Here is an 11,629-nt window from a genome sequence, read left to right as displayed (position 1 = left end):
ACGACACAAAAAAAGTTACTTTGACATCTCACAAATAGAAAGGTAAATGTAAGTTATTAGCTATCAGTTTGGTGCAAGTCTGTCTTAATAAAAGTGTGGTGCCTTTCAAAAGTCAGACCATGACCTGACTAGGCCAGGCTAACTTGGTGATAGAAAGCGGGCTCATATTTACTAAAACTGCTGGATTGGGGACACGTTACCGTCAACCAAAGGGTTACTGATTTATTTCTGCTGAGTTTATGTCACGATATGTGCTGTTTGGAGCAGTTTGTCAGGGCAGGACTCCTTGCATTACCCTTTCTTTCACAAATTAAGAAAATCCCAATGCTCCTACGTAAAATAAACAATATTACCACACTGATTAAAGACAATGGATTCATGCATCCCCACACCAAGATCACAAGGTCCCTTCCTGTGGGCACCAGAGCACCGGCACAAAAAACAACAAGCAATTAAAAAGTTCCGGCAATATTTTAGTCCGGTGTCGACCATAGACAAGGCCATCTGCACTCCCAGCCACAACTTTATTCAGGTTGAATATCAAAAGAAATAAAAGAAAAAAAAATCACAGACAATAGCATTTGGTCAATTATTTTAATTAAGCACAACACAGCTACAACAGGGTGACCCTGAGCACCAGCAGTGTGTGATACCAGTGTGGTCAAGAGTCACCAAAGGAATGCTTCACCTGTTCATAACTAAACTCTCACACTGGTCTGAGGAAACTGTTCTCGATCACAGCCAAATGCTGGAAGCTGTGAGTGAAAACACCTAAACAAGATGATCTAGTACATAAGATTCATGGCTAACAGTAACAGTGTTTCTTAGAAAAAGACTGATGAGCATTAGTGAAGTGAGAAGACATGGTGTATGCTTGTTAGGAATGTTAAAAATAAATCATGGGTGGAATGAGGAACCGAGTCCATGGCCTGACAGTACACAGTGGACCATAACCTAGATGGACACCTGGTAACATGATCCACAATCTATAAGTGCAGTGTTTTAGTGATTTTAGCTGGGGCACTCTTCAACAACAGGATTGGTGGGGGGGGAAAAAGAATGCTACAGATTCCATGAGGAGGAGAATGTGAACAAAGCGCTGAAGAATAGCACTACAAGCTTTAGGCGCACTGCACTTCTATTGTGATATTTCTCTCTGTGATTGAAATAAGAGAAGAACACAGCACTCAAGTGATGCCACAAGATGGCAAAGAACCAGAGAAGTTAACTGGTCTTCATGTGTTCATGTCAGGTAGCTGCACAGAGGACAGAAAGGTGGATGCAACAGAGCAGGAGGCAGGGGTCAAGGACCATCCTTAGTTTGCAAAGGTCTGACGCACAGCATTAGCAATGTGTTTGGCGCTGATGCCAAAGAGGTCGAGAAGCTCTTGGGGCTTTCCACTGCGGGGAACACCGCTCACTGCCAGCCGGGTAACAACAATACCAGGCTCCCTGCCCACTGCTGACAGTACTGCCTCACCAAGACCACCTGGGAAGAGGAGAGAGATACCATTAGAGGAACCTGTGGAGATTTGCAATGAAGAGCAACCGCCAATCAGTTCAATTCAATGTGCAAAATGACAGAGAGGGAGCTCTTTCACACAAGCCTTAGATTTTTTTTTCCTCTTTAATGGGAATATTTACAACCAGGAAACATCTCTTAAAATTCCACTTAAGATAGGGTACACACACAAAAAAAAACCAAAAAAAAAAACCCCACCACATTAGTTCATTTGGGAATTTTGTCCCTCGTGTTGGACAGTCTCAAACTCTGAATCCCTCACACACTATTGGCAAACACATTCATGACCCAGTCTTGCAGCATAAAAGTGATGGACCAAAAAAGGGGAGAATGGAATACTCACCCTCCTTGTAGTGGTCCTCAACAGTGATGATCTGACCCCCTGTCGCTCTGGCACTTTCCATAATGGTAGCTGCATCCAGGGGCTTGATTGTGAATGGGTCAATGACACGGATGTTCTTGCCTACAAAAGTTTATAATCAAAAGACATCTATTAAGTGATGCCAAACACAAGAGCTGCTAATTACTCAATTTTCCGATTTACCAAAAAGATTCTGGATGGAAATCATGGATTGTGAAAGTCAATACCCATTTCTAGCCACTAGATGGCAATGTGAGTTTACCTTCACTGGCCAGCATGTCAGCTGCAGCCAAGGCCTCATGAAGTGTAACACCAGCACCAATCACAGTGACGTGATCCTTAGCAGACTGGCGCACCACCTATAAGTAAAGGTATTTATTTGTAAGTATGTATTATTTTTATTGTAAACAGATTCTACGACAAAAGATAATAAAGCGATGGGATCAGTTATTACCTTGGCTACACCCACTTCAAACTTCTCATCTGGGGAGTAAAGGACTGCAGTGTCTGGTCTGCTGGTGCGAATGAAACAAATACCCTACAAAGAGGCAGATTGAAACATGAGGATTTTGACAGTCTTTTTCAGTCAATATGTCTTACTGGAAACCCCAGTAATTGGGCTCTCTTCTGACCTGTGTATTAGCTGAAAGCTCCACAGCTCTCTCAGTGGACACTGCATCACTAGGGTAAAACACAGTGCATGTTGGGATAGCACGGAACATGGCCAAGTCTTCCAAAGCCATCTGAGAGGGACCGTCCTCACCTAGAGGCAGCATGAAGTCAGTCAGTGACACTCACTCAGTCTGCTTTATTGTAACAAGTGTTTCTTCAGCAGAAAGCTTACCAATGGAGACCCCACAGTGGGAACCCACAAGGTTGACATTCGTCTGGGAGATGGCTCCCATACGGATCTGGTCGTAGGCTCTGGACAAGAAGGCAGCAAATGTGCTTGCAAATGCAACTGTGCGGTCACGAGCAGCACAACCAATTGCCACGCCTACCTGCAATGACATCAGCATCAGAGGACAGTGTTCATAACAGCAGAAGCTCACGTAAAGTAGACATAGGCAGCAGTCAGAGGAGGGGATTATCAAGCTAGAGAATGAATAGTAACAGATTAGACAAAATTGGAGCAGATTATGGTAGAAGAGAGTGTGAACTGAGCCAAGTTCATCCCTCTTTCATAAGGTGGAGTTAGTTATGTTTTTTTAACACAGTAAAAGTTTATTAGACTCAAACATAAAGATGTCACTTACCATGTTCTGTTCAGCAATGAAGCATTCAATGTAGCGATCAGGGAAAGCTTTCTTGAAGGTCTCTGAGAAGGTGGAGTTTTTGGTGTCTCCATCAAGGGCCACCACTCTCTGGCTTGACTGACCCAGCTTTGCCAGTGCAACACCGTATGCGCGCCTAGTAGCCATCTAACAGAGTAAGTAGGAAAAAAAAACAGATGCAAACAAAAGGGTGGCTTTATATAAATATATAATGAGATATATTAGTTTTTTACATTTATGTAAATACATTTCAAAAGACAAACAATCCATCTGCATTCGTTTTATTATTACTAATGATTACATTGTCCCCAAACTGTACCTTATCTCCCTTTTTGTATGCTGGGGGTGAAGGCAGCAGGATTGGGCTGAGGTCTGCAGGTGCTGTGTCATCTTTAGGCAGCTCAGGGCACAGGGTCTTGTTGGGGACCTGGATCTGAGCTGAAAGGTCATTCAGGATGTCATCCACCCTGTCTTTGGGGATGGGCTTTCCATGCCAGTTATCAAGATCCTCAATATCTACAAGCAAGGATGGAAAAGGGTTCAGTAATATAACTCACTGAAAGAATGTGCATTTCTAAGAGAACATTTACTGTAAAAACAAAACAAAACGATCTACATACTTTTAAGACCTTTGCCCTTGAATGTCTTTGCTACAATGCAAGTTGGTTTGCCTTTGACCTGCTGAGCCTGCCAGAAAGCTTTGCACAGTTCCTCCACATCATGCCCATCCACAACATACGTGTTCCACCTGTGCAAAAAAAATGCTCAACATTAACATTCCACCACACTCTAAGACAAATATTAACTCAAAACACAGGGGCGTTTTAACTACTGAACACATAGGTTAAATATCACATGAATTAACCAGTGGTGACAAGCAGAGCTGAACTAAGAAAGACGTGCCAAATGAGGGTAGAGAAAAACTACCAGGGTATACATCAGTTTCTAAATTAGTTTATTTTTTTCTCACATTTCTGGACAAAAAAAGGGGGAAGGAAAAGTGTGTACGAACCCAAAGGCTTCACAGCGCTTGCGGTATGTCTCCATGTCGTGCTTCAGGGGTGCCGCCTCACTCTGGCCAAGTCTGTTGACATCCATGATAGCCACCAAATTGTCCAACTGATAGTAGGAGGCGAAGGCCATGGCCTCCCACACGGAGCCCTCTGAACATTCTCCATCACCCAACATGCAGTACACACGGTAACTATGGTACAATGTAGGAAAGAGTAAAAGGCAACATTAGAACTAAACATGTTGAGGAATACATTTTTTCAAAAACACTTTGGATTATCTGCTAAAGAGAGAGTTAAGACTTTTTGCTCATTTTGCTCATGTGTATTTATTAAAAACACAGGTAATGATTTGCTTTCACTGCAGTCATGACCATCACTTGTTAGTATTAATCTTGCTCAGGTCTAGTACCTTTACTGACAACCAAACCGGCTTATTCACTGGTATAGATATTCTATATCATATACGCACATAATTTAGTCAGATACGCACAGATTCTGAATTCCAAATTGAACATAACCACCAACAAGGAATATCTTTGACAATGAAAAAAAAAAGGAAACTCCTCAACGTTCTGAATAATCTGACCATCACAATTTATAACCTTCCAAATATTTTTTCTTTGCAACAGATTTTATTATGAACTATTACAAACATTGGCTATCCATGTGACTCCTATCAGTTACGACGACATCTTTCCTTGAAAAATGTATTGGCATAAATGTTAACTTCTAAAATGGACAGTAGGAAGTTTTCCTGTGAAATAGCTATAGAGTGCTTGCAAAAAAAGAGGAGGAATTAAGCAAAACCTTGTGTGAAATTTGCAGCCCCAATTTCAGCTCCATAGTGCAACACCTTTTGACAACATCACAGGCTCATGTCTGGAAGTGATTTAACCCAATTACAACTACACTAGTACAGGTTTATCCATTAAAAAGATTACAGTACATCAAGGCTGCTTTACAACAAAGCAGTTCCCTGCTTACCAGTCAAGGCATTATACACTTGGTAAACAAACTTTGTTGAAACAATGCTGAGTCAACAACTTAATATACCCTTACACAAGACAAACAGTCTATTTGGTGAATAGACGGACAACCCCTCCCCTTAAGTTATCTTTATACACAGGAAAACTATCAAATTATGAGTACTGCCGAGTGAAGAATGGATGCACGAGTATGTTTCACAAGCTGGATTGATTATCTCTGTGAAACAGTTCACCTGGATTTGTCAAAGTGTTTGCCAGTGTAAGCCATCCCACAAGCAGCCCCAAGGCCCTGTCCCAGAGATCCTGTAGCTACGTCAACAAACTGCAGTTTCTGGGGAACAAGAAAGAGAAATTAACAGTTTTAGGATGTAAAATGTGACCTGAACAACATGTTCCTCCTGTTGTGAAGGAACAAACAGCAGAGGAACGCTTAACTTACTGGTGTGGGGTGGCCCTCCAGGTCACAGTCAATCTTGCGCAGGTTAAGCAGATCAGACTCTTTCACATAACCCGCCTCAGCCCAGGCAGCATACAGGACAGGTGCAGCATGGCCCTGGAGACACAGGGAGAGGAGTCTTAGGATAACGCCGTCAACGTGTAAAATGTAAAATCTCTCAGAAACAGAATGAGGACAACCCTGACCTTTGAGAGGACAAAGCGGTCGTTGCACTGGTTACGAGGGTCATCTGCTTTGTAGCGCATGGTGTGGAAGAAGAGCACAGACATGAGCTCTGCTGCACTGCAGCATGACGTGGGGTGACTGAGGAGAGAAAGAAAGGAGACATTGTTCATAAAAATTAAAGCCGATTTTTAAGAAAAGAAAAGAATGTCACACCGTGCACTTGCAGGAAGCTTATGTTTAGTTCAACAAAAACAACCCCTGAATACGATCAGTCACTCCAGTAGTCATTCAAGCAATGAGAAAACTTCCATTCTGATGGGGTTAGGATTATTAATCATACCAAAAGACTGGTAATCTTTAACATCAACAAACCAGTTAGATTATCACACCTAATAATTTGTAAGAGAGAAGCTGCCTTGTGAAACTGTTAGTTGCTGTAATGTGGTAAAACTACTGTGGACATGTTTGGAAATCCTTCATTACTCAACAGCATCTCAGCTTCCCTACGAGAGTTAAATTACAGAAAGGTAACATTTCATACATGCTTGAAACACACAGTTATCTGATAAAAACATTCATTGTGGCCATGGGTGCATTCAAAAGACAAAACCAGGTTGCTCTGTTTACCCCTTTTCCTTATGTTGAGAGATAACCTGCTGGGAAATAAATTCATAAAACTCAAAACAAAAAAAAAATCAGACAGATACTCGTGTGTACGACTCCAAATCAGTGAAATAATGAGGAACTTCATGTAGTGAGAGTTGTGTCAAAACTAGACACCCTTTATTGGAAGTGACAATGGTATCAGATCATCAGGTAACTGATAGAGGGCACAAGGAAGAGAATTCACCTATTTCCTTGTTGGATGACAAGGAAATGGCAAAAACAGGTTTATCAACTAACCTACTTTGTTTGGAAGTTGCCTAAGGCGACAATTAAGCAATACCGGCTTTCTTGGAGGAAGTCGAGCAAATTTACACAAAGTGGGATGAAGAAGAACAATTCACATGTAATGTATGGGACTGATGAAGGCCAGATTCTATTGAACTTGTGATTCCTAAATGCTTATTTTAACAAATGGTTTATTTTTCATATGTCTGCTGTGAAACAAAATGTGAAAATGAAAAAATATAAAATTAAAAGCAATTACCTTCAAAACTATGTATTAAATGCTGACAACTCCCCATCTGTTAACACTTTTTTTTTTTTTGAAACACCTCCACATCAACAAATGTGCGGTTAATTTTTTCATACATGTGTTGCCTTGGTTTTACTCCATCATAATCCTTACAGACTACTAAAGTAGTAGTAATAGTTACACCCTTCAACAATAAACCTATTCATCTGCTATCTCTGGACCGGTTTCAGGTTTTAGTGTCATTTCCTTCAAGGAGGAGGAAGAAGTCAGGTTGCCAAGCCTGGCAGTAAAGATGAGGCAATACCGCAGGTGCAGTTTGGCTGTTCAGTTTGGTACTTCAGGAATACTGAGTGCAAGTCGAAGATAGCAGATCTATCTAGCATCTTGGGATGCTGCTGCAACTTTAAACAGACGCATCAAGCTGACCTCGAGGTTGAACCTCTCTCTCCTGATCATGTGATTTCATGATAAACAGATGAAACAGGCCGGTGCTAATACCTTACATTCTTCATTCAACTGTAGAAAACTGATTAGAGAGCATCAACTCGAGGCTAGCGAACATGAAAAGTACAGTTAACACAACAATGGTCACAAAGGCCAATATTTTTTTAGTTTTCATTTGTGTTTCGACATGTGGTTAGCATATGGAAGTTTGAACTTCGTCTGAGACTACACCAAACTGAAATTAAAACTGCAATTTAAATATTTACCCTGTGGCTGTCAGCACAGGCTACGCTCTCCACCGCGTGAGGATAATCAGGAGCACGTGCATCCGGGCCCCGCAGGTATAACGTGCGTCTACTGGTTTATGCTAACATTACATAATACAGAATACTGCGTTCCCATCTGCCCCCACTCATATTGTAACTGGATTGAAAAATGACTTTTATCAACTCACCCAGAGTTGGAGGCGCATGTTGCCTTGATGGAGTTGATCCTGAGCTTGTTAGCTACGTCTTTCAGCCCCTGCAGGGTCTTCTCGTCGGGTTTGTGGTAGCTAGCCATGATTTCTCGGTTGTTTCTGGTAAACCGCGTCGGCGTGAAGAGTTGAGATGAGTTAAAGTATTGCTTCCCGGTTTGTTAGCGGAATGCCGCTCTGTGTTGCTGCGGTGCTAGCTGCTCAGTGCAAGTACAACCGAGGAGGAGGACGGCGAGAGAGGAGGGAGACTTATGTCTGCTCTAACAGCCACTCCCACCTAATCCAATCATTGGAAGAGCAGTTATGGTGCAAGTTGCACAGGAGAAGCGACTTTCACAATATTTCTAGACTGTGTAAACTCTGGTATGAGGTCGCTTTGTGTTTATCGTTTCCTCTTTACAGAAACATGCCAGCTGCCCTGAAACAGGAAAGCAGTCTCATTGATTTGATGATGAATTTCATCAAAGTTGATAGAGTTGCCATCACATTGGAGACTCGATAAAATGTATTTTTTCGTCTGAAGACGCTGACGTGTAATAATATGAATAAATGTAGGTGTTATTCCCACTTCAGACCACAAATGTTAACCTTAAAAAATTGTGAAAAGAAATACAGCGGACATATTTAACTTCTACTTATCGTGTGTCTCGGTTTTCCAGATTCTCAGTGCATGTCACTGTCGCTTTAAAGCTGAAGCTGGACGGCTGCCAACAGGGAAATAGAGGCAGAATTTGCCCTCTCATCCTTACTCAGCGTGGAACACAGGCTTGTTATGTCTGCTACAACGGGTTCAAATAATCCCTCATTACTTATTTATTAATCACCGAAACACTGCTTTGTGAAATACTTGTATTTGAAGTCGTCAATAAACACACTTTTAAATTTTCATTGCTAGGAGTTAAAAAAAAGTAAAGAATAAAAAAGGCACTGGAACTTATTGCTGTACAAATAAATGGATAAGGCCAAGCATTTCATAGAAAGTTTTTTTAATAACATACAATACTTTTTACATAAGCAGAATCACACCATGCATTTCTTTTCGAGGAAGTAAAGAACTTCCTCATTTTGGTCATGGTTGCAAATCTTACAGCCCAGGTATTTCCTCTTCTTTAAGTTCCTGTAATGACATAAATGCCAGAAGAACAATACAACAAGGAACAGATTTTCACTTGTCCATTGCCACAGAAAGAAATAAGATGTTCCTTGGTTTTACCTTGATTCTCTCCAAGGCCTCAGCCCTCTCCTCATGGGAGACAGGATCTTTATCCAGCCGATCCAGATGTGGCAAAAGAATCAGGACGCTGAGGCGGTAGTCTGTCATTTCCATCAGAGGATTGTCAGAAAGGACCAAAGCTTTCAGAGTTTTTGACACATGGCTTAGAGAGTCAAGAGCTTTCTGGTCTGAGATTGCATTTCCTCTAAGGGAAAGAAGACAGAAAATGTATTTAACATGTATCATATACATAGAATGAGGTGATCTGATGACAGGGAATTTATCATGGCACTGATCTGTCCTGTTGTGATGTAGCTGTGTACCTGACATTTAGGTATCGGAGACACTTCATGTTGGAGCTGAGGCCTTCTAGAGTCTCAAGCTGGTTGTCTCGCAGATGAAGAGTGATGAGGTGCTCTAATCTATCTAAACCCTTCAGATGTTTTATTGCATTTTGAGCCTGAATGGTGGAGAGAACTTATAGTTTCAGGTGTTACATTTTCAGGGTTGTTACTCTGATCAAGTGTTCTTTTCCAGACCATATTACCAGATATAAATGCTGCAGGTTGGGAAGGCTGATGCCGTCTGTGGTGTCCAGTTGATTCCCTCTCAGCTCCAGAGTTACCAAGTTGGTATACAAGCCACTTTGCAAGCCATTCATTCTCTGAATACCATTACCTGCCAGGGATATTTGACATTTTTGATCAAGTCTGCTGATGGTCAGAGTTTGTCATATCAAAAATTGAATAGCAAAACATGTGAATAGACTTCTCTCAGACTTTTGGAAATAAACCATTTGTATGTTTTGTCATTTTTCTACTATCAAAATGTAATTAATTGAAGAACTATTACTCAGTTGACATCATTTTTTTGAAACTCAAAATCATGTCAGTCTTATAAAACAAAACACAGACTAACCTGTCAAATTGAGGCTCTCCAAGGCTGGCCCAACCAGACCAACCACATCTGTCAGTCGGTTTCCTGCCATACTTAGCCACTGGAGATAGGGCAACTGGGTGAAAGGCTGCCCTTCAAAGCTCACTACTGCATTATTGTCCACCTACAGAGGACAGTGAAGTCAATATTTACCATCAGTGAGACCAAGTGATACTGACAGATGTCCTTTTCTAATTTAACTCAGAAAAAAGATTCTTGCCTTCAGCCAGAGGAGCTGGGTCAGAGATACCAGGGGAGAAAGATCCGTGAGGTGGTTGTTTGATAAATCCAGAAAACGTATGTGAATATAATTGCTGATTGCAGCAATGTCATGCAGTCCGCTGAGGGGTACAGTGGTGGAAAAGTGGAAATAGAATTACATCAGATTGATTGACATCCTGTAGTAGTTCATGCCTTTCATGTACTTTCTGCAACCTCACTTGTCTTTCAGATCCAGTCGAATAAAAGCGTGTCCAAGGCCGTTTCCTGTTCGACACAGCAATGACAGACTCTGACTGATGGTTTCTGGAGTCAAACTGCAAACCTGTATCTGTAAGAAGAAAGACATCAAAAGGAATATGCTTGTTGAGGGTGTGAGCTCACATAAAGACTCTATACCTATCAATTTAATTCATTCCCTGGAAATAAACTAATGCAAAACAGCTAATTCAAATAACTATCCCAAGTGTTTTTGAGTCAACCTTTAGGTGGAATACACAGCTAAGGAATTCTGCCTCCAGGCTTTGAACAGTTACTTTACCAGTTGTAACATGGTAAAACATGACTGAGCAGTAGTAATGTATGGATGTTCATCTGTAGAAATGCAAATCATAGGCTACTTTCACTTTAACAAATACCTCTCTGAAGACCTAGGGCCTTTTTTGGGCCATCTTGTGAAATGAAGCTGAGGGGAGGATCCAAGATAGTAAATAGATAGTCCAAGAAGTCAATTGCATTACCTGTCAAGGGTTTGAAATTGAATCTATTGTCACAAAAAGATGCTATGACTAAGGTTAAACTGCTGAGAAACTAAAACGACATCCTGGGGGGCTTGTGTCGTATTTTCTCTTGGTAACAGTAGACCATGCATAGTTAATCTAAAGACATGTTTCGTCGGATGATCTTGCACAGTGAAAGTTACCTTCTCATCCTCCTCGACTCCTTCTTGTTGAGCTTCTTCGTCTCCCTCTAAATCCGAAAAAACAATATCCTCATCCAGGTCAGACATCCTGGCAGATTTTAAAAAACGAGCACTTGAAGGCTGGGATGTGGTCAGTTAGTCTAACACTAGGTTGACTGAGTTTACAGAGCTAACGTTAGCCAGGCTGTTAAAAGGATTTCAGCGCTGCAGCGTAACAGTAAAACAACAAAACCACATCAATACCAATTTTAATATAAGCCTACTTTGCAAACTAGAAAGTATGAAGTATCATTAAAAGTTAGTGTTGACTGGTTTAAGAAGCTGACGAGTTTGTCTAACGTCCACACAAGCGTAAACCAGGACCCGTGCTTGTCGTTGCCATGGGAACTTCACAGCCCTCGCATGGATACCGATTGCTACAAGTTGTTGCACTAAGGCCCCCACAACCAGTTTCCTCTTTTGACACCACAGATATGCAAAAACACCTTTAGAAATTGTACGTGC

The 11,629-nt window shown here is 41.3% G+C and overlaps 2 protein-coding genes across 2 annotated transcripts; both read right to left on the bottom strand.

Annotated features, from left to right (window-relative positions):
• Positions 1–581: 581 nt before the first annotated feature.
• Positions 582–8,132, bottom strand: tktb (transketolase b). The gene is made up of 14 exons (XM_074681898.1): positions 7,815–8,132; positions 5,799–5,916; positions 5,596–5,709; positions 5,390–5,487; positions 4,170–4,361; positions 3,778–3,905; positions 3,477–3,673; positions 3,140–3,304; positions 2,728–2,884; positions 2,516–2,646; positions 2,338–2,421; positions 2,146–2,242; positions 1,866–1,985; positions 582–1,489 (listed from the first exon to the last, which is right to left on the bottom strand). The coding sequence occupies exons 1-14, from the start codon at positions 7,919–7,921 to the stop codon at positions 1,317–1,319; spliced, it is 1,881 nt and encodes a 626-aa protein (XP_074537999.1). The 5' UTR covers positions 7,922–8,132; the 3' UTR covers positions 582–1,316.
• A 684-nt stretch (positions 8,133–8,816) lies between these two features.
• lrrc23 (leucine rich repeat containing 23) lies at positions 8,817–11,520 on the bottom strand. The gene is made up of 8 exons (XM_074681534.1): positions 11,126–11,520; positions 10,425–10,534; positions 10,205–10,325; positions 9,967–10,108; positions 9,596–9,726; positions 9,372–9,508; positions 9,049–9,253; positions 8,817–8,952 (listed from the first exon to the last, which is right to left on the bottom strand). Exons 1-8 carry the CDS (start codon positions 11,210–11,212, stop codon positions 8,920–8,922), a joined length of 966 nt encoding a protein of 321 aa, XP_074537635.1. The 5' UTR covers positions 11,213–11,520; the 3' UTR covers positions 8,817–8,919.
• Between the last annotated feature and the right edge of the window lie 109 nt (positions 11,521–11,629).

The sequence above is a fragment of the Halichoeres trimaculatus genome, unplaced genomic scaffold (assembly GCF_033239565.1).
Source record: "Halichoeres trimaculatus isolate MK-OKI-2021-1 unplaced genomic scaffold, fHalTri1.1 fHalTri1_scaffold_11, whole genome shotgun sequence".
Classification (NCBI taxonomy): domain Eukaryota; kingdom Metazoa; phylum Chordata; class Actinopteri; order Labriformes; family Labridae; genus Halichoeres; species Halichoeres trimaculatus.
Note: the sequence above shows the minus strand (reverse complement) of the source record. Positions and strands in the feature narration are given on the sequence as shown.